General features: G+C 45.8%; 1 protein-coding gene across 1 annotated transcript in view; it reads right to left on the minus strand.

Annotated features, from left to right (window-relative positions):
• Positions 1–748: 748 nt before the first annotated feature.
• The window catches only part of TNFSF8 (tumor necrosis factor superfamily member 8), a 27,571-nt gene continuing 9,987 nt past the window's right edge, over positions 749–18,332 (minus strand). The window contains exons 2-4 of the mRNA XM_006772879.2: positions 16,640–16,682; positions 6,361–6,432; positions 749–3,593 (exon numbers count right to left, since the gene is read on the minus strand). Of these exons, the coding sequence (XP_006772942.1) occupies positions 3,199–3,593; positions 6,361–6,432; positions 16,640–16,682 (510 nt within the window). The 3' untranslated portion in view covers positions 749–3,198. The remainder of the gene's footprint in view (positions 3,594–6,360; positions 6,433–16,639; positions 16,683–18,332) is intronic.

Raw genomic sequence — 18,332 nt, forward strand, 5'->3', positions numbered from 1 at the left:
CAGAGACATATAGTAACATATTAATAGTTATTAAATTAGCTGGTGAGGCATGGGAAAAATACTATTTTCTGTTCTTTCTATAATTAAAAATTTACAAATGAATATACATTTTATAATGCCCAGAGCAAAAATCAGGCTTCCTCCCCTGACCTCTGATTAAGCAGATGACCTTTAAAGCGATTAGGGAGAAGTACACACACACACACACACACACACACACTCTACATGTATGTATAATACACATAAATGTATAATACACACATGTGCACACAAGTATATACACATATGTGTGCACACACATAGTATACACACATGCATATACATGTATACACGCATGTATAACTTCAAATTTAAACTTCTTTTATTGGCTTATATATTCAGTTTCTGAGAAAGAACTTTATGTCATGGGACTCGAACCTTTTTCTGGATTTGGCCACTTATTGAATCTGGAGACCATCTGTGTCTCACATTAGCATGATCATCCAGCAGTGACTGGAGTGGCAGAGGCAGAACAGGGGACAGCCCTGAACACTGGCTGCTCCAATGCAGGGCTCCAAAGCTGTGACCTGAGGAATTACAGAAAGGCTGCCCAGCTGGGTGTGGCTCAGTGTTTGAGCATAGACCCAGGAACCAGGAGGTCACCGGTTCAATTCCCAGTCAGGGTATATACCTGGGTTGCGGCTCCATCCTCAGTAGGGGGCATACAGGAGGCAGCTGATCAATGATTCTCATCATTGATGTTTCTATCTCTCTCTCCCTCTCCCTTCCTCTCTGAGACATATATGATTTTTTTTTTAGAGAAAGGCTATGGAGGGGACCAATAAAGCCCAATGGGAAATAGTGGAGACAGGAGGCTGGACTCCATTCCTGGCTCTGCTACTAATCATGTGTGAGGACTCGACAAGCCCCTGCCTTTCACTGGACTTCCTTTCAAACCGTTGGCTCTCCTGATCTCTCAGGATCTTTCCAGAGATGATACAAATGACTACTGTATCTTCTTGACTGAAAGGCTCTGGCCTTGTGTCAGAATAATCAGTGGTATGAATTTTCCCAAGGGCAGGAATACAGTTAGTCTTCATTGACTTGTTACTTTTTTTATCAACTCATCCTCCTCTACAAGTTTTACAAGTATAGTGTGTGTGTGTGTGTGTGTGTGTGTGTGTATTGGGGAGTGGAAGAAAGAGCAGTTGAGTTTTTACCAAAGAGATATATGTTTCAGGTAGCCTGAATTCCCAGTTACAAAAATCATTTATTTTATTTGCATAGATTGTGTCATTTGCTCATAACATTCCCAGGGGGCTGGTTAACCCTCAGAGAGTAACAGAATTTAGTTTTGAACTTCTTGGGTTGTCCACCCCCTACATATCAGGTGAATTACTAAAGATTATTCTCTTATTATTTTGTCTTGCTACAAGATTCCTTTTAAGCTGTGCTCCCTATGTCTTCAGCTGTTGGCTTTGAGAGTATTGCTTGATAGAGACTAATATTGAGAATCACAATGTCAAAGTCAGGCACCTCTGCTCAGAGGATGGTTGGTAAAAAGTGCAAATGAAACCTTTCTCGAGTTGGAATATGAAACAGTAAAAAATGGCTTCATTGACATTTGCTTAGGTTGCAGATACCTTTCCAGGAGTGCATGAATGACTTGGTTTAAAGCAAGATTCATTTGTCTTACAGAGTTAGGGTAGAACTCAAATGCCCACAGGCCACCTTATTCTCTAGCTTTTGGCCCTCAAAACCTGTCTGTGTTATTATCACGTATCTCTTGTCTTGCTGAGTGCAACACCTCTTCCAGTGCACCCTGCTCCCCAAGAATCTACTCACAGAAGCATTTAAGAGAAATGTAGACTTTTACTGAGTATTTCACTGACCTAGGAGGAGGCAGCAGAGCATGCTGTTCAGCAAAGGACTTAAAATTTCCCTTTAGTCTTTTCTGTTCTCCCAAGTCCTTCTCATCCATACCACCCCTGCTGATTTTTTCCCTTCTTTTAGATCTTTTCTAAACTTTAACAAACTTTCCTGAATTTTGACACCTTTCTTTTCTCTCCTCCTTCTTGAGAAACATGCAAATTTTGTTTCATTCTTTTGTGTAGCAGTTAAGAGCCCCTTTTCTTTCTGAGGAATAACCTCAGCAGCTTACACTTTAAGTTCTGTGGAACTTTCAAACAGTAAGATGCTGCTTCAGAGATGATGGACAGTTGTAAGGGTTGATGGAACTAGAGAATCTCCTGGTTATCCAAATCAGGAGACGAGGTTATCATTGTGCAGAGAAGTTCTTTACGCCATTTCCAAGGTTGTCATTGTCTGTCAACAACTTTGTGGGGCCTTAAAAGCTCCCACAGAAATGATTTTCTGAGAGGTGTTTGAAGCAGGGAGCAGGATGAGATCATGTGGGAGATGGCAGCAGCTATACCCTGACCAAATGATCGCATCTCCTGCCCATTGAACGATGATTTGAGAGTGTGCTGAAGGCATAGCACTTTTCTGACAGGAAATGGAAACTCTCTGTTGTTGAGTTCTTGTCCCATCTTAACTGGAATGGAGTCAAGCCTGGTCAGATGGTTTCCCAAATATCCACAAGGCTTGTTTGGTTCTGGGTGGTCAGTTTGGCAGTCCTTTCTTATGCATTTTAGGTCCTATAATTCACACCATTTGGCAGGTGTCCTGAATTTTGTCTCCAAATTCTGACTCTGCTGAGGTGGTGTGCAGCCAGATGCTGCCAGTACCATTGGTTTCACAATGGTGGTGGGCCTTCCCTTTGGTTGGGGGCTTCCAGAACTCTGTCTGGAATCTTAGTTCCCAGGTCTGTGAGGAGAGAGGCTGGTCTTCTGAGATGGAGGAGACTTTGGAGAGCTTTGAATCCAGCCCCTTCATTTTTCAGACATGGATCCTGAGTTCCAAGGAGGGGAAAGGAATAGGTGCAGGTCATACAGTGAGTTAGTGGTTGGAACATACATCCATCCCTTCTGATTCCCTTTGGGGGCTCTGTCCACCACACGACATTGCTTCCTTGCCTTTTCTCTGAAAGACACTTCACTCAAAACTCTCTTTTTAACCCTGGAGCTGTATCTTTCCAAGAGACAGAAGGAGAAGCATACTATGTAATACCCTTTGTGGTTTCAGTCTTGGTCTAGTTTCCTTTTTGCCCAAGTGTTTGGATGGATGAGGTGCTGTATGGTAGAGGCCAGGAGAAAAGGTTCAGTCTGAACTACTGTATAAGAAGATGGATAGTACATTCTCAAGAGGAAAGGTGTTTGTATCCACATACTGGAACTTATCCACCTTTACTGAGATGGTGGTATTGACCTGGAGGTGCTCCAGCAGGAACTGAGAGAGGTTCTGGTATATGTTTTTGGTTTGTACTCCAGACTCGCACACTGTCACCAAAGTCTGCCTTTTGACATCTTGGTTGATGAGAAGTTCCAATTTTAGGTCGACAGAATGTTCTGGGCATTCCACCAGAAACTGCAGTTGGCAAATAATGAAGTACCAACCTGGAAACTGGATCACCAGGTTCCCATCATGATATCTGAGTCCATGGACAATGCCATCTTGGTTCCAAGACAACTTGGTTTTGTTTATGTGCTTTGACACTGGAAAGAGAAGGAAAAATAAAATCACAATTATTGGGCAGAATGCAGGTGCAGACCGGAAAATTTGAAGCCTTTATTCAAAATTCCTGTTGGGGCCCAGCCCGGAAACAACCTTTCTCGGAGAGGTGACCTTGGTTAAAATACATAGTGCCAAGAAGGAGAGCAAACACATCAAGAACGGTATGCCACATACGCCAGGTCCCCCAAGACATATGCTGTGCAGATGTTTCTTCCCTGCAGCAACCGTGTCAAGCAGCAAGGATGGACTGGCTTCCGGCAAGTTCCCCCTTCAAGACTCCTTCCTGTCTTTTATATTATCTGCTGTCCCAACTATCCAGAATATCTCCTGTGTTACTCTTTTTAGGTGCTGCTTAATATTTAAGGCACAGCTACAAAACTGCCCCTCTTCCCTTTTTCCAATGCCGAAGTTGAGGGTCTGAACCTCCTATAGTATTGTTTTCCACTTATTACATTACTAGAGGCTCGATGCACAAAATTCGTGCAAGGGGCTCAGCCCTCGCAGCCTGGCTACTTCAGCCGGCCCTCGCAGCCCCTTGCAGCCTTGACCAGCCCTTGCAGCCCCAGATTAATCCAAAAGGTCATCCAGACAGTTGTTGGGATAGTTGTTCTGCTGTTCAGTCTAATTAGCATATTAGCTATTATATAGGATTCTGTTATCATAATTACTAGAGGCCCGGTGCATGAATTTTCATGCACTGGAGGAGGGGTCCTTCAGCTGGCCTGCCCCCTTCCACAGTCCGGGAGCCCTCAGGGGGCGGGAGGCAACCAGGTGATCAGGGGAAGGTGACATCCCATCATACCTCTGCTGCTGCCACTGCTGGCAGTGCAAGTCTTAGCCGACCCTGGTTATCTAAGCCACAGGCGGCCCTGGGCAGCTGGGCAGCTGCCATCTGAGGCTTGCCTGTGCCTCAGGCTGGCCCTGGGCGGCTGGGGGGCTGAGGGGACTGGGAGACTCCAGAGGCAAGTGCGCAGAGCGGCTGGGCCTGCCTGGGGACGGGCCCAGCCTTGCCACACCCGCCTGGGGGTGGGCCCGGCCTTGCCGCGCACCTGCTGCCCAGGCGGGGCTGAGGGGACTGGGCCCTGCCATCCTGTGGCTGTGGATGCTGCCATCTTTGAGGGAGGGGCAATCAATTAGCATATTTTCTCTTTGTTGGCTGTGGGCGTGCCATCTTTGCAACAGCGTGAGGGTCAATTAACATATTCCCTCTTTATTAGATAGGATTATCTTTGCCTTTTCAGACTATAACCTCCTGGGCTGTATTCCCCACAAGTTCTGTACTATCATGTTCATTTTTAAAAAATATATTTTTATTGATTTCAGAGAGGAAGGGAGAGGGAGAGAGAGAAACATCAATGATGAGAGAGAATCATTGATTGGCTGCCCCCACTGGGGACCAAGCCTGCAACCCAGGCATGTGCCCTTGACCAGAATCAAACCTGGGACCCTTTAGTCCATAGGCTGATGCTCTATCCACTGAGCAAAACCAGCCAGGGCTCATGTTCATTTTTTTCAATCAATCAATAAATGTTTGATCAATGGGAGGACTACTATTTGGTGGGCATTGCACAAAATATCATAGATAGGACATTTATTTGTGTTCAGTTAGTAACCAGTTTAGGCATTAAGATTTCCAGGAGAATCTTAATCTATTCGCTTTCATATTAAACCTGTGGGTCGCGACCCCTTTGGGGGTCGAACGACCCTTTCACAGGGGTCGCCTAAGACCATCAGAAAACGCATATATAATTACATATTGTTTTTGTGATTAATCACTATGCTTTAATTATGTTCAATTTGTAACAATGAAAATACATCCTGCATATCAGATATTTACATTACGATTCATAACAGTCGCAAAATTACAGTTATGAAGTAGCAACGAAAATAATTTTATGGTTGGGGGTCACCACACATGAGGAACTGTATTAAAGGGTTGTGGCATTAGGAAGTTGAGTTGAGAACCACTGCTCTAAGCCAACATGTTCATGTCAGAAGCCAAGGCTCTCTGAGCCCTAACAAGTGAACATCAGCCCTGATCGGTCAGGGTGCCTTTCAGAGCTGGGAAGCTGGTGTGTTCGTTTTAATTGCCTCTATGTCTTCTTCCCTTTAAACCTCATTGCAATTCAATTGAAAAGTGCAAACTAATTTAACCGCAAAATTGAATTTCTAAAATGAGCAGAAGGGCTATTCGGAGAATCCTGGATATCTTCTCCAGATCTCATTTTTCCTGGTGTAAATAGCTCTCATTATTTCATTTAGAAGGGGCTGCTTACCTTGCTGCAATATGCAAATAAGCCCTGTGCCGACATGTTCATTAAGCTGTCAATCTGGGGAACAGGGCAGTTTTGTGGTTCCCTTGGGAATAACTTGATAGAGGCAGAGCTTAAGAGCCTGCTTCCCTTGTATGAGGAAAAGCACTATGCATGTGGCCTGCAACTTGTAGGTGGCAGAATAGAAGTGGTGGAGTTGGGGCCCAGATGCCTTCAGGGGCCAGGTAGGCAAAGGGAAGGAGGGAATGGGGCTGAGGAAAGATGAGTCTTATAGTTTTAGAGTAACTCCCTTCTCTTTCCCCCTAAGGAATTTTAATTCAAATGATTTTTTAAAAAAAGCTTACAGGCTAAGCAGAATACATCTGCAGGTCACATTTGGCCTTGGGCCTCTACTTATGGCCTCTGGCTTAGAAGTTTCTGGAAGACAACAGGAAGTGGCTCTCGGTGGTTGGGGTTCAGGGGCTTGGTTACTGACCTTGGAGGTAGGCCCATGACTTCTTGAACGGAGCCCTCTGCAGGATACATAAGATGTCCTCTGAACAGTTTCCTAAAAACAAGAGCACACGTTGACTGTCTTCCTCTGCTCTGGGACCTGGAGACACCAGACCTTTTTCCGTGACCCTTTAATCGAGATGGTTACCATTCAGTTTCCATCTGGGGGCAAAGGAGATCTGTGTGTTTCTCATTTTGCTATCAGGTACCTTAGATTTCAAAAAGTTGATTGCTTCCACTTGGGCTTTTACAAAAGACTGTGGAAGTTGGGGGAACGAAAACATATATGACCTGGGTTCCTATGTGTACCAGGTGCCATTCCTGTCCAATTACTTATCTCACCTCACTTCATCTTTGGGGAAATTCCATAAGAGAGGTATCATTAAGTCCCTTAGACAGAGAGAAAAAGCCTGGGGACCAGACAGATGAAGTACCTTGTCCCAGGTCACTCAGCCAGTGGGGGAAGTCAGGACAATATATGATGGAAATTGTTGCTGTCCTTCCCATAAGAGTGCACCAAACACTGGGTGGGGTACCTGTACGTATTTCAGCTCATGTGATTCTCAGAATAACTCTGCAAGGTTAATTCTGACGCTTAACACATGGTCAGTGGTACAAGGTCAAGCAGGTTGGTGGAAATGCTGAGATTCACCTCCAAGTCTACATGGTTTCAGAAGCTAGGCTTCCTCCTTGAGGCTATTTTGCTAGACAGTGGGAATAAACACACCCTTGTGCTTAATTTTGAGAGGATATAGGATCAAGATAAACACATCCTTGTGCTAAATTTTAAGAGGATATAGGATCAAAGTGTTCTAAGCAGGGAGCCTGCTATCATGAGCTCCCTTGGCAGGTGGAAAAAGATAATGTTTATGTCATTATGGTATTTAAGATATAAAAATATTTTAAATATATACGTTGGTGATGGTGGCTTAGCTTCTTCTTCTTATAGTAACTCTTTTGTAAGCAAAGAACCAAGTTACACATTTCCTGCAGTGCCTCATGAATTCAACTCACTCCGGAGAAATTCCCTTTCGTCTTTGTGCCCCGGCTGTAAAACTGGTAGGTCTGTAACCAGACACTGACATCTTTTGGATGATATCACAGATGACTATTCATTCCAGCCATCAGACACCAGGCAGCCAGGAGCCAATTCAGTTGAAGCCACCTCAGTCATGAATTTACTTACTGGTCTCTGAGCAGTACTCAGACTCACAGTCTTCCTCACCGCCCTCTCCTCCCAGGCCCAAGAAAAATCTCTCCTGGTTCTTCACAGCACTGGACTTGGAAAGGTTGAATGTTAAGTGGAGAGTTCCCTCTGCTGTCTGAACAAGTTTGCTGCTAGAGGCCCCTTCAGCAAGAGCAGAGGCTGGGTTCATCCTTGTCTGTCTTCAACCCTTAAAGAGGCTCTGCAGGATCAAGGCCATGCTCCTCCACATGGCATCCATGCTCCCTGGGTTCTTGTCCCTCATCTTCTGTCCTAATTAATAATAATAGTAGCAATAGTAGTGCTAGTAATGATAATAATAGCTCATATTTGTCTGACCCTTCCCTCTGCCTGCCTATCTTCCTCCATTGGACTATAAAGAGACTACTGTTCATACATTCCCCACTGCCCAGCCCAGAAGATGCTCCACAAATGTTTGTTGAATTGAATCATCCAGTTCTTCTCTCTTCCTTCTCTCTGTGAAAGTCAGCTAAGTGCTCAAGGCATGAGCGAGGTGAACGGGATGCTTGGCTTGCTTTTCCCCTCAGGGTTGAGATAACACCTGGGTTCATTCTCCCATTAGTCCTGCAGGTTCTGTTAGATTACATGAGAGGATAAGACTCGTGTCGTGGACTGAGGCCAACATATCCCAGCAAGGACAGGCTCTGCTCATAGGCCAGAGGTCCCCCCAGCATGCCATCTCAGGTGAGCTTCTGTAGGCAGATGACTACAGAAGTACAAGCCTGGGCTTGCCTCTCACACATGCAACTGCTTTTGTTCTTTCCCCTTTGCTCTTTGCATGTTTGGTGGGTTGACCTCAGTTGTAATTCTGAGAAACCCAAGGATGGAAAAACACACATCTTATTTTGAAACATTTGCATTTCCTGAAGTCAAATGGCATGGCGTATTTTAATTTTTCTTGAACCTTTTAGATGGTTTCAAGAGAAAGGAAAAACATGGGCATCCCCCCATGACATGGCTAAGGAAAAGGGACCCAGGATGCTGGAGGAGTTTTAAATGGAATGGGTGGGGTGGCTGAACCTGAAGAGGAGCCCAGAGGGGCCTTTGCCACCTGACAAGGAGGCTGTCAGCAGGAAGTGCACTCAGCTAATGGCCAATGCTGCTCTTATCCTCAGTTCTCAGGCGAGGCAATGGGAGGACCTCATCTGAGGACACACAAACCACACTGGAAGTCCCAGTACTGGCACCTCAAATATCTGACCAGTTGGTGCCAGTCAAAGAGGCATTGGGTGGCTTTTCAGGGTTGGAGGGCTCTTGTCAAGAGCTGGGTGAACTTTATATGTAGCTCATGTCTCCTCATCACCCTGGGACACCATGATCTGACTTTCTTTTTTGGTTATGAAGACGAGGAGTGACTTATGAATAGCTAGTGTTACATATAGTTGGAATCCTGTCATGTCCCTGGAATCTGGGATGCTGGGAGCATAGGGAGCAACACACTCCCTGTTTTATTCATTTCCCAGATGAATGTCATGTCTGGGGTGGGGGTTAGTTTGAAGAGCTGAAGACTAACATGGGGAAAATGAGGACCTTCTGTAAGTCATGGTTGAGTTGTGGGCCTGGGAGTTTCCCCTCTCTGGGCCCTCGTGTCCCTAGCTAGATGAAGAGCAGTGTGGATTTGATGATCTAGAAAGGCCCATCTAGCCTGTTCTAGTAGTGTTCTAGTAGGCTGTATAGACTCACTGTATATTGCCAGGCCTATTACGGGGTTAAAGTTAGTCCCAGCCCCAACTGTCTGCCTTTGTGGGCATGTTGCTTTATCCCAGCTAAGAGACTGTCTTCACATATTCAAATTTCCAGACACATACTGTGGTAGAACAGAACATTTTAGCTCTGGGATAATCAAGGTTATAAAGAGTCTGGTTCCTTAGGATTTGCATGGTTCATAGAAATGGAAATTCCCTGAGAAGTCACCGGGGCCAGGCATGGTAGTCACATAATGTATGTGCTCCTCAACATTATCCCCACAGCATGCTTGTCCTAGGTCACTCTGTGAGTTAGTGACAGGGGCAGGACCAGAGTCCAGGGCTCCTTACTCCTTATGTGCGGCATTCCATCCTTCAAACAACTCAAGTACTCTGAATTCTTCTGAAGAACAAGGCCTTCCAATTGGAAAGATTTGTAAGCTCTTTTCCCAATCTTTGGACTCCTCTGGAAGGATCATGAAACTTTCTTAGGCTTTTTTTGAAAGCCCTAAGAGTAATATGTGGCAATGAAACCCTCCTAGCTAGTTGCAAAGAAGACAGATGTTGCTTAAGGTAGTTGAAAGGATCATGTTCTAGACGTCAGAATAGTGATAATCTGAAGACTGGACCCTACCTTGAGATCTTATAAGGTTAGGCCTGAAAGGGCCATTAGATGCCAAGTTCACCATGATCCTAGTCCTGTGAAGGGGGAGACTGAACCCAAAGGGGCTGAAAGTGTGGCCAAGACCCCGCAGTAGGTCAGGAGCAGAGCTGGGCTCAGAACACCCCTAGTAAGGCTCTGTTCCTATTTGGTCTTCCTATGGAGCATAGAAGAAGTGGGTTTGCAGCCACCATAAACCCTGGATGGAAAACAGGACAGCTAGGAAAACAAATCTCTGGGCTCCCCTTGTGGGAGAATACCAGAAAGTGACTCTAGGCCCTTGTGCCGAACCTTGCCAAGTCATCGGTCAGGGGCAGTCAGGCTAACAGTAAGATGCAACAATGCCCAGGGTGGCAAAACAAGCCACACTAAGCACTGCAGCCAGATGGTATGTATCTGAGTGCCAGGCACCATACAGGTTGATATCAGGATGAGACAGACACAGTGCATCTCAAAACAAGCCCCTGGGTTCTGGTCAAGGCTTTTAGCTGCCACTTCCTCTTACTGACCCTCAGTGACTGCATCTATAACAGTGGGGATAACAGTCAACCCAAATGTATGGATGTAGGGATGATGCAATGAGATGATGGGTGACCAGTGGGCAATGCAGAGTGTGACATAGAGGAGACAGCCAGCAAGTGGTAGTCCCTTCCTCCCAGACTCCTCTTTTCCTAATAATACCCCTTAGCAGAGCAATCTGGCTGATGAAATGCTCATTAAAACACAGCTCATGGCATTACCTGATGGATCAGAGTCTCTCAATTACGTATATATGTGTTTGAGGTCATCTGACACTTCCGGAAAAGTGCGCAGAATCCTCCTTCCATCTGTTGAAAATATTTAATCCTCCCAGAAGGAGAGGGGTTATTCTGATGCCTCTGCATCTACCTTGTCCTGGCTTCTATTCCATCCGCCTGGGAGCATAGCCAGGAGAGTCCCAACAGTGACATCTAGGGGAGAGTCTCTCCAGTATCGGTAGGAGTTGGAATCAAAGTTCATCCTCAACTGGCTTTAACTTAACCGCTTTCTTGATGCCCCCAGGCCAACCAGTGATGGAGAAACTCTATGAGAGGTAACCTTGGACTTACGAACAGCAGTTTTAGGGACTACCCACGCTGGCATGCTCACATAAAAAGTGATCAGTAGTACAAACTTGAGATCAAGATTCAACTCAGTTGAATCCCTTGACGGTTACTTAGGATGTTGGGGCTTTTCAATCCTGACCTGTTGCAGTATGTAAGATAAACCTATCTGACCCTATGGGTATTTTCTTGAAATTCGCTCCTACTAAACGCAAGTTGAATATATATTATTGGGGGCATTTAAGAAGCACCTTTAAAGTCTATAAGCTAAAAGGCAAAGTAAATCTGGAGTCTTGTGGTGCGATCGGCTAACCTTTTAAATTCCGTTTGGAAAAAACTTCCTAGCTTATTCTAGATGCAGAAGTGTGACAGCACACTTAGCATGTTAGGCTCGGGTTCAAATTCTTCCTCTGCCACTTACTAATCACTCAGCCTCTGAATTTTCCTATAAGTGAGGACAATCATAAAATCCCTTGAAGGGTTTCTGGGAGGATTGAATGAGATAATGCATAATAAGGATCTGTCACCCAAAGTATATTCAGTAATGGTTGGCTCCCATTCCATGGTTCGGGGCTTGCACTGCTGGGCTTTGTAGAAATATAAACCAACACGTGGTGTCCGGAGGTCTAGGGTGAAATAAGTGATGAAGCAAATTTGAGGAATAGGCCTGTTTCCCCTCCCTTCTTCTCTTCCTTCCTCTCTCAGTCCCTCCTCCCTTCCCCACCTCTATTTATTTCATTTTTCCTTATAGTTAAAAGATGAGGGTTTCCTCTGTATTTAGAGACTTATGATTTGTATGTGCTAAATTCATGTATAATTTTTAGTATTTCTCAGGGATCAGAATATTTCTCCCCTCTTTTCCTCATCTTTCCTCCTATCTTCCTTCCCTCCCTCCCCCCTCCCCTCCTCTCTCCTCTTGGGGCAATAGGTGGGATTAGGTATAGATCCCTTAGCACTCTAGATGACCTCTCCAGCACCCTAGCCCACTTTATTCTGAGTGGCCCATTTTCTGTTTTCTTTTTTGTGGAGAGATTCCCGATTCCTGTTAGCTCTGCCTTAAGAACAAGACAGCGAGTGAAAGAGAGGGTTTGCAGTGAGTGTGTTTAATGTAAAAGGAGAAGCAAATAGGCTCTCAGAGGCCTGTGACTGTCTGAAAAGAAATTTCCCCCTAAGCAGAGGTACCCCCTCTTGCTATGAAAAAAGAAGAAGAAGAAAAGCAACAACATCTGGTGGGTTGGCCTATCTAGATCCAGTTCAGTCCAGCCAGTAGAATTGGGGTCTCTGCTTGCTAGTTGCAGTCTTTCTAGGAAAGGGGGCTGCTGCTCCTCCACCTGCCTCTTCTGCTGCAGCATAGGGTCCTGGTGGGGCTGTGACCCTGTGGAGTGCAGTCATGTGACATTGGGGATAGCTGGGGATTGGTGAGGAGCCAGCCTGAGTGGTTTAACTTTATTGCCTTTCTATGGGCAGCTTTATTGTTTCTTTGGGCATGGGCTTACTAGGTGCAATTAGAGAGCCAACCTTGCTTGATCTCACTGATGCTTACATTTTCTGTTTAGCAAGGACATGGCATGGGGACAAGGGTGGTCTGCCAAGCAAGACATGCAAAATGTATAAATTAGAACAGTCAAATGGCCAACAAATCTTAAGATATTTGCTTGATTCCTGGAAGTTATGTTCCAAGATATTTGCTTGATTTCTGGAAGTTATGCTCCAAGTAAAGTCCATGCCAGGGTCAGGCCATCTGGCTGGCCCCCATCACTTTTGATATTTTAGAAAGCAGGAAATTCCAGTTCTTGCAAGAGACAGTGAGTTGCTTCAAGAACTGGATTGTAGGTACGTATTCCAACGTAATGGAGAGCATGATTCATCAGCAACAAAATAGACAGGCGCTGGAGCAGGGGCTTAGAGTTGAGGAGGAGATGGGAAGAGTCCAGCCACAGAGAACTGGGGCGGGCCAGTGTGTGCGCGTGGCAGGGGGGGAAGGCGGGGACGGGAAGGAAGCAGCCGTGTGTTACTAAGTGTCTGGTGGTACAGCCCTGGTTAAGCAAAAAGGCTCCAAGGCAGGCCAGCCTGGATTTTGAGATCTTGTCGCACTCCTTGCTAACTGTACAATTTTAGGTGAGTCAGTAAACCTCTCTGTGCACCAGTTTCCAGACCTACACATAAAGATACTATTTATCCCTGGGGCTTGTTGTGAGGAAAACGTGAGTGAATCACAAAGCCCCCAGACCAGTGCTTGGCACATCGATGGTAATTATTTTGACTCTGCTGGATCCTCATTCATATAAAGTGAAGGGGATAAAAGAAAACTGATTTAAAACTTGTCTACAGAATTCCTCGAGTGCCAGGAAGAACTGTCATTTGGTTGCTGGGAAGGCCTGGGAGTGAGACCAAGGGGACAAAAATTTTTCTACAAAATAGAGTCAGTGGAATTGGACTTTCTGCAGAGTTTATGAGGGGAAGCATGTATGTGTGTGTGAGGGGTGGAAATGGGGAGAAGGAGGACATAGAAACAGGCAGGAAGGAGAGGGAGTCAGTGTGCATGGTGAAGGGCTGAACCCAAGAGGAATGCTGTCCCTGCAGCAATGCCCCGTGGCTGGGTGCACAGCGGCCTCCCAGGACAGGGGCACAGTATGCCATGTGCATGGTCCTCTGTGTGAACTGCACCGCCCTCCCGCTTTCTCCGCACCCCGAAGCCTGCTGTAAATGTTGCTATACACAAGGCAGGGTGCTGTGCGAACTCGGGAAAGAAGGCAGAGGTCCGCAGCCTGTGGTTTAGACAAATAAGCCATTTAACATGAGCACACGCAAGGTTCAAAATGTGGAAACAGAAGATCAGAACAAGAGGTGAGGAGAAGCAGCACAAGCCTCGCCCTCCCGGCAGCCCCCCTGGGTTCCTCGCCATATATGGGCTGGAGTTAAGCCATCTTATTGACGATGAAAGAATAGAGTGGACCATGTGTCCAAGGGACATGGGTGACAGAGACGGTTGTATGTGCTGTCCCATGTCACCCTCTCAGTGGCTCTGTGCGAGATTTATTAACTGTTTTCTGGACGAGAAGAGGAGGGTGTGATGGGAGGTTCTCCCCAGGCTCTTGTTGGCCCACAATCCTGGCTGAACCCCAGAGCAGTCTACTGAGTCCTAAGCACCACAGAGCAAGTGTGAGGTGTCTGCAGGTGACCAATGTTTTGGGCGGGAATAGGAAGCTTTTGTCTTGGGACTGAGAACTCCTTTTCCTACACAAAGGGCTTGGTTTTCCATGGTTTCCCTGCAGCTAGTTGTCAGGCTGTGCTGTTACTTTAGTGCACAGGCACGGCCCTGCTTCCCAGGCTCTGGGTTGCTGCCTATTTCCTGCTTCTGGGGGACAGTTTCCTTCAGCCGGTGGCACAGGGCTCCCGGAAAGGGTCTGGCTTCTGCCCTGGTCCGCTCCAGTGACAAACCACATGCTGCCTCTGGAGCCCCACCCCCACCCCTCCACCCCCAGGAGCTGCTTCCGCTCTGCCTGGAATATCTTGCAATGGCTTTTCAAAGGAGACAAGGTGCTGCGTGTGCCTGTGTAAGGCGAGCTTGCTGGGGGCAGGAGCCCTGGCTGCAGATTGCCTCAAGGGCTTTGTTAGAGTTTTTCTTATATATTCATCAATTAAACAACAGAATTATCATAAAGTGTCAAAGCTGGAAGGACTTTCCAGTTCATTGAGTTTATTTAGTTACAGACGAGACCCGGGGAGGAAGAAAGATGTGCCCAGAGAAACAGCTGCTGGAGTAAAGGTTGGTTCTGGAGACCAGGTCTTGCTCTCCGGGACTATACTTTCTACCTCTCCTTCCCAGCAGGCCTGCAGTCTGCCCCGTGAAGGGGAAAGTAGGCTTGCATTAAAAGCAGGAGCAAGCTAGGGACCACACACAGCGGGTGATGGGCGCTTATGGCTGAAGCATGTCATGCAGGGAAATGGAGAGGAACCTGGACGACCAGCAGCTCCTTGGACGACCTTAGACAAGTCGCCTTGATTGCATGGGCCTCAGCTCCTCACCTGCAAAATGGGATCACTAAATCCCCATGTTGCTCGCTCCCAGGAGGGAGGTAAGATCTACCCAAGGGAGGTACTGGAAGGCCCTTTCCAAAAGTTCCATAGCCCTAGTGGGGATTTTTATTAGATTTTTATGCTAATGTTGCAGAAACATTAAATTGTAAACTGGGACTGGATTAGTTTCTCTTCTGATAATTCACAGTGATGGCCAAGATAAGAGATCTGACTGTGATCTAGTCCATGGCACCCACATTTTGGATTTCATGGATCGATGAAATTACCCCAAGTGAAAATTCAGTGACCCATACAGAGCAGGCAGCTTTTGATTTTGCCTATTGTGACCATTAAAACAAAAAAATAAGTTGGACAAAAAGCAAACCAACTTCCACCCATATCAGCTTCATCTTATAAAAGAAAGACCATTTTAACATTTTAGAAAAGTATATACTCTCAGAGCAAAGGAGTGCCCCTTACTTACAAATAATTGGCTCTGAGAAAATGGGTGACCTTGTCTTCCTTTTTCTGATTCCACTCTGGACTGGTGGAAACTATCATAGGGGCAGAACCACTAGTTAAAGCCCCTGTGCTTGGCAGTCTATGATGGGAGCTCTCTCAAGGTGCTGTGCTATGATGTTGTTGGTGTGAGAGGCTGTGTCCAGACACTGCGTCCTCCTTTGGTCCTAAGGATGCTTTGGTGTTTCTACCTGGGTGCCTATGATAACCCACCCTTTCTCTTTTCTTTTTTTTTCTCTCTGAGCTGTCTGGTTATCCAGCTGTGCTTGTTACCTAGATTCTAAAGATTACAGAACTGAGATGGGTTAATTTCTTGGGTGATAAGACCACTGGATTAGAGATGAGGACATCTGGATTCTAGGTTTGGCTCCATATGTCCTTGGACACAAAACTTCTCCTCCTCTGTGCTATGGAAAGATTATTCAGATGATCTCAATGTTTTCACCTTTGTTGTGAACCTAACTCTGCTTACCAGCCCTCTGGAGTAGAGACTAATGCATTTTAGTGACTTCAGTGATAGGAAGTGTGGAGGGGTGGGGTGGAGAAGGTCTGTTTTCCCAAGTCCTTAACTGCATTATGCATTTTGGCTGCTACCAGTTATTTAATGATTACTATGTATTTGTCGCCATACCAAGTAATGTATGGATGAGATCTGATTGGCTTCTTGAATACCTTCATAAGGTAGTATTATTATTCCCATTTCATAGATAAGGAACTGAGGCTCCTATGTGGAATGTAGAGCCAAGACTCAAACCCACATTTGCCTGACTCCAGATTTCAGGCTCTTAACACAACACTGCTTTGAGTTCCTGTCCATGTCTATGCGACAGCCTATGCCAGAGGTAGAATTTCCATCAGTGGGAGAGGTGAGGGGTGGGGCTTGTGGGGATGAGCTTGTGGATCACAGCCTGCTCTGGTGAATCAATTTGCAGCAGCTCCACACTAAGCAGCCCACCTCTGCCTCCACCCTCTTTTCTGTTGGGCGCTGCCATGATGTCTCTCGCTATTGAACAACTATGATGTCATGTGGATGATTCACTACACATTTACTCCTAACCCCAAGGTCTTACCTCCTTTAAGGGGGAATATTCCTGGGGGAGTTGGAATGGAGTCCTAGAAGAGAAGAAAGAAAGAAAGAAAAAAAAGAAAATGGTGTGAGGCAGATATTCAATTGAAACAACTCACCTTTTTATTTTCCATTTTGGTTGTCCTCAAAGTACTGTGCAATTTAGAATTCACCTTCCATCTGACTCTTAAATTTTAAAAGATAAATTCACTGACTTAGTTATGATGAACTTGCTCATGCATTTGCTTGACAACATGCCTATCAGAAAAGCAATTCAGTTACTATCCACATTTCACAGGCAAGGAGCCAGGGTTGAGAGAGAAAATGAAAAGTATGGCAGCTCAGGGACCAGCATCTGCAACTCAACCCCCAGTCTAGTGCTTTTTTTTTCACCTCCACATGTGTTATCCCCCTACCCCCCTTCAGTCAACATAAGAACAATCAAATATAAATACATGTGGGTTTTTTCCATCTTTGTTTCATCAAACAGTAAAAATAGATTGTAAACATACCTGGGAAGGTACATTTATATCCCTCCTGTGGTTGGAAATTCTGAATTAATTGAATGTTTATGTGCCAGACATCATGAGGATAATGAAATAATTAAATTGAGTCCCTGTCCTCTGGGTTTATTACTAGCTTAAAATTGGATAGATTATCCAAATATTTATAAACATATAACATAAATAAATGCAGATATCTTATATGTTTATATATTCACTGTATATTTCATATTCTTTATTCTATAATAAACATGAATATATACATCAATCTTACACAGATAAGTAAGAGTTTGATAGAGATTGTTTTCTGGAGGGGCCTCCTGGGGGGGTTGCAGTGGATGAAAGGGAGGTCTTTTTGAGGTGCACTGAGCAAGTAGGCAATAGAGCAGCTGGGCACAGTTCACCCCAACTAACTCTACAGAAACTAACTTCTGCACACCTAGTCTCCCTCCCCCTACTTCCCACCTCAGCCATGGAGACACCCTTCAGGTATCCTGCCAAGGAGGAATGAAATGTCTTACTCATCTTTTGACCTGTCCAGGTTGGGAATCTCCTATGGTTCATTGGATTACAATATTAATAAAGACCTAGAGACTTTTAATGCATAGATGAAAACACCTTCCCAATCTATCAGAGCAAGAAGTTAGCAGTTGCCCATATCTTCTTTTCTCAGCGTTTAGTACAAACACCTTGGAACATCTGGAGTTCCCTTTTATTCTATCACTAGAGGCCTGCTGCATGAAATTCATGCACTTGGGCTGGGGTGGGGTGTCCTTCAGCCCAGCCTGTGCCCTCTTGCAGTCCAGGACCCCTTGGGGGATGTCCACCTGCTGGCTTAGGCCCACTAAGCTGGCAGGCGGACATCCCTCTCGTAGTTCTGGACCCCTTGCTCCTTACTGCCAGCCTTCTTGCTGCTCCTCACTGCTCAGCTTGCTGCTCCTTAGTGCTGCTGCAGAGGTGGGAGAGGCTCCCACCACTGCTGCTGCGCTCATCAGCTGTGAGCCCGGCTTCTGGCTGAGCGGTGCTCCCCCTGTGGGAGTGCACTGATCACCAGGGGCCAGCTCCTGCATTGAGCGTTTGCCCCCTGGTGATCAGTGCATGTCATAGCGACTAGTCGTTCTGCTGTTTGGTCAACTTGCATATTAGGCTTTTATTATATTGGCCTAGGGGCCCGGTGCACGAAATTCGTGCACT

Source organism: Myotis davidii, unplaced genomic scaffold, assembly GCF_000327345.1.
Source record: "Myotis davidii unplaced genomic scaffold, ASM32734v1 scaffold866, whole genome shotgun sequence".
Lineage (NCBI taxonomy): Eukaryota > Metazoa > Chordata > Mammalia > Chiroptera > Vespertilionidae > Myotis > Myotis davidii.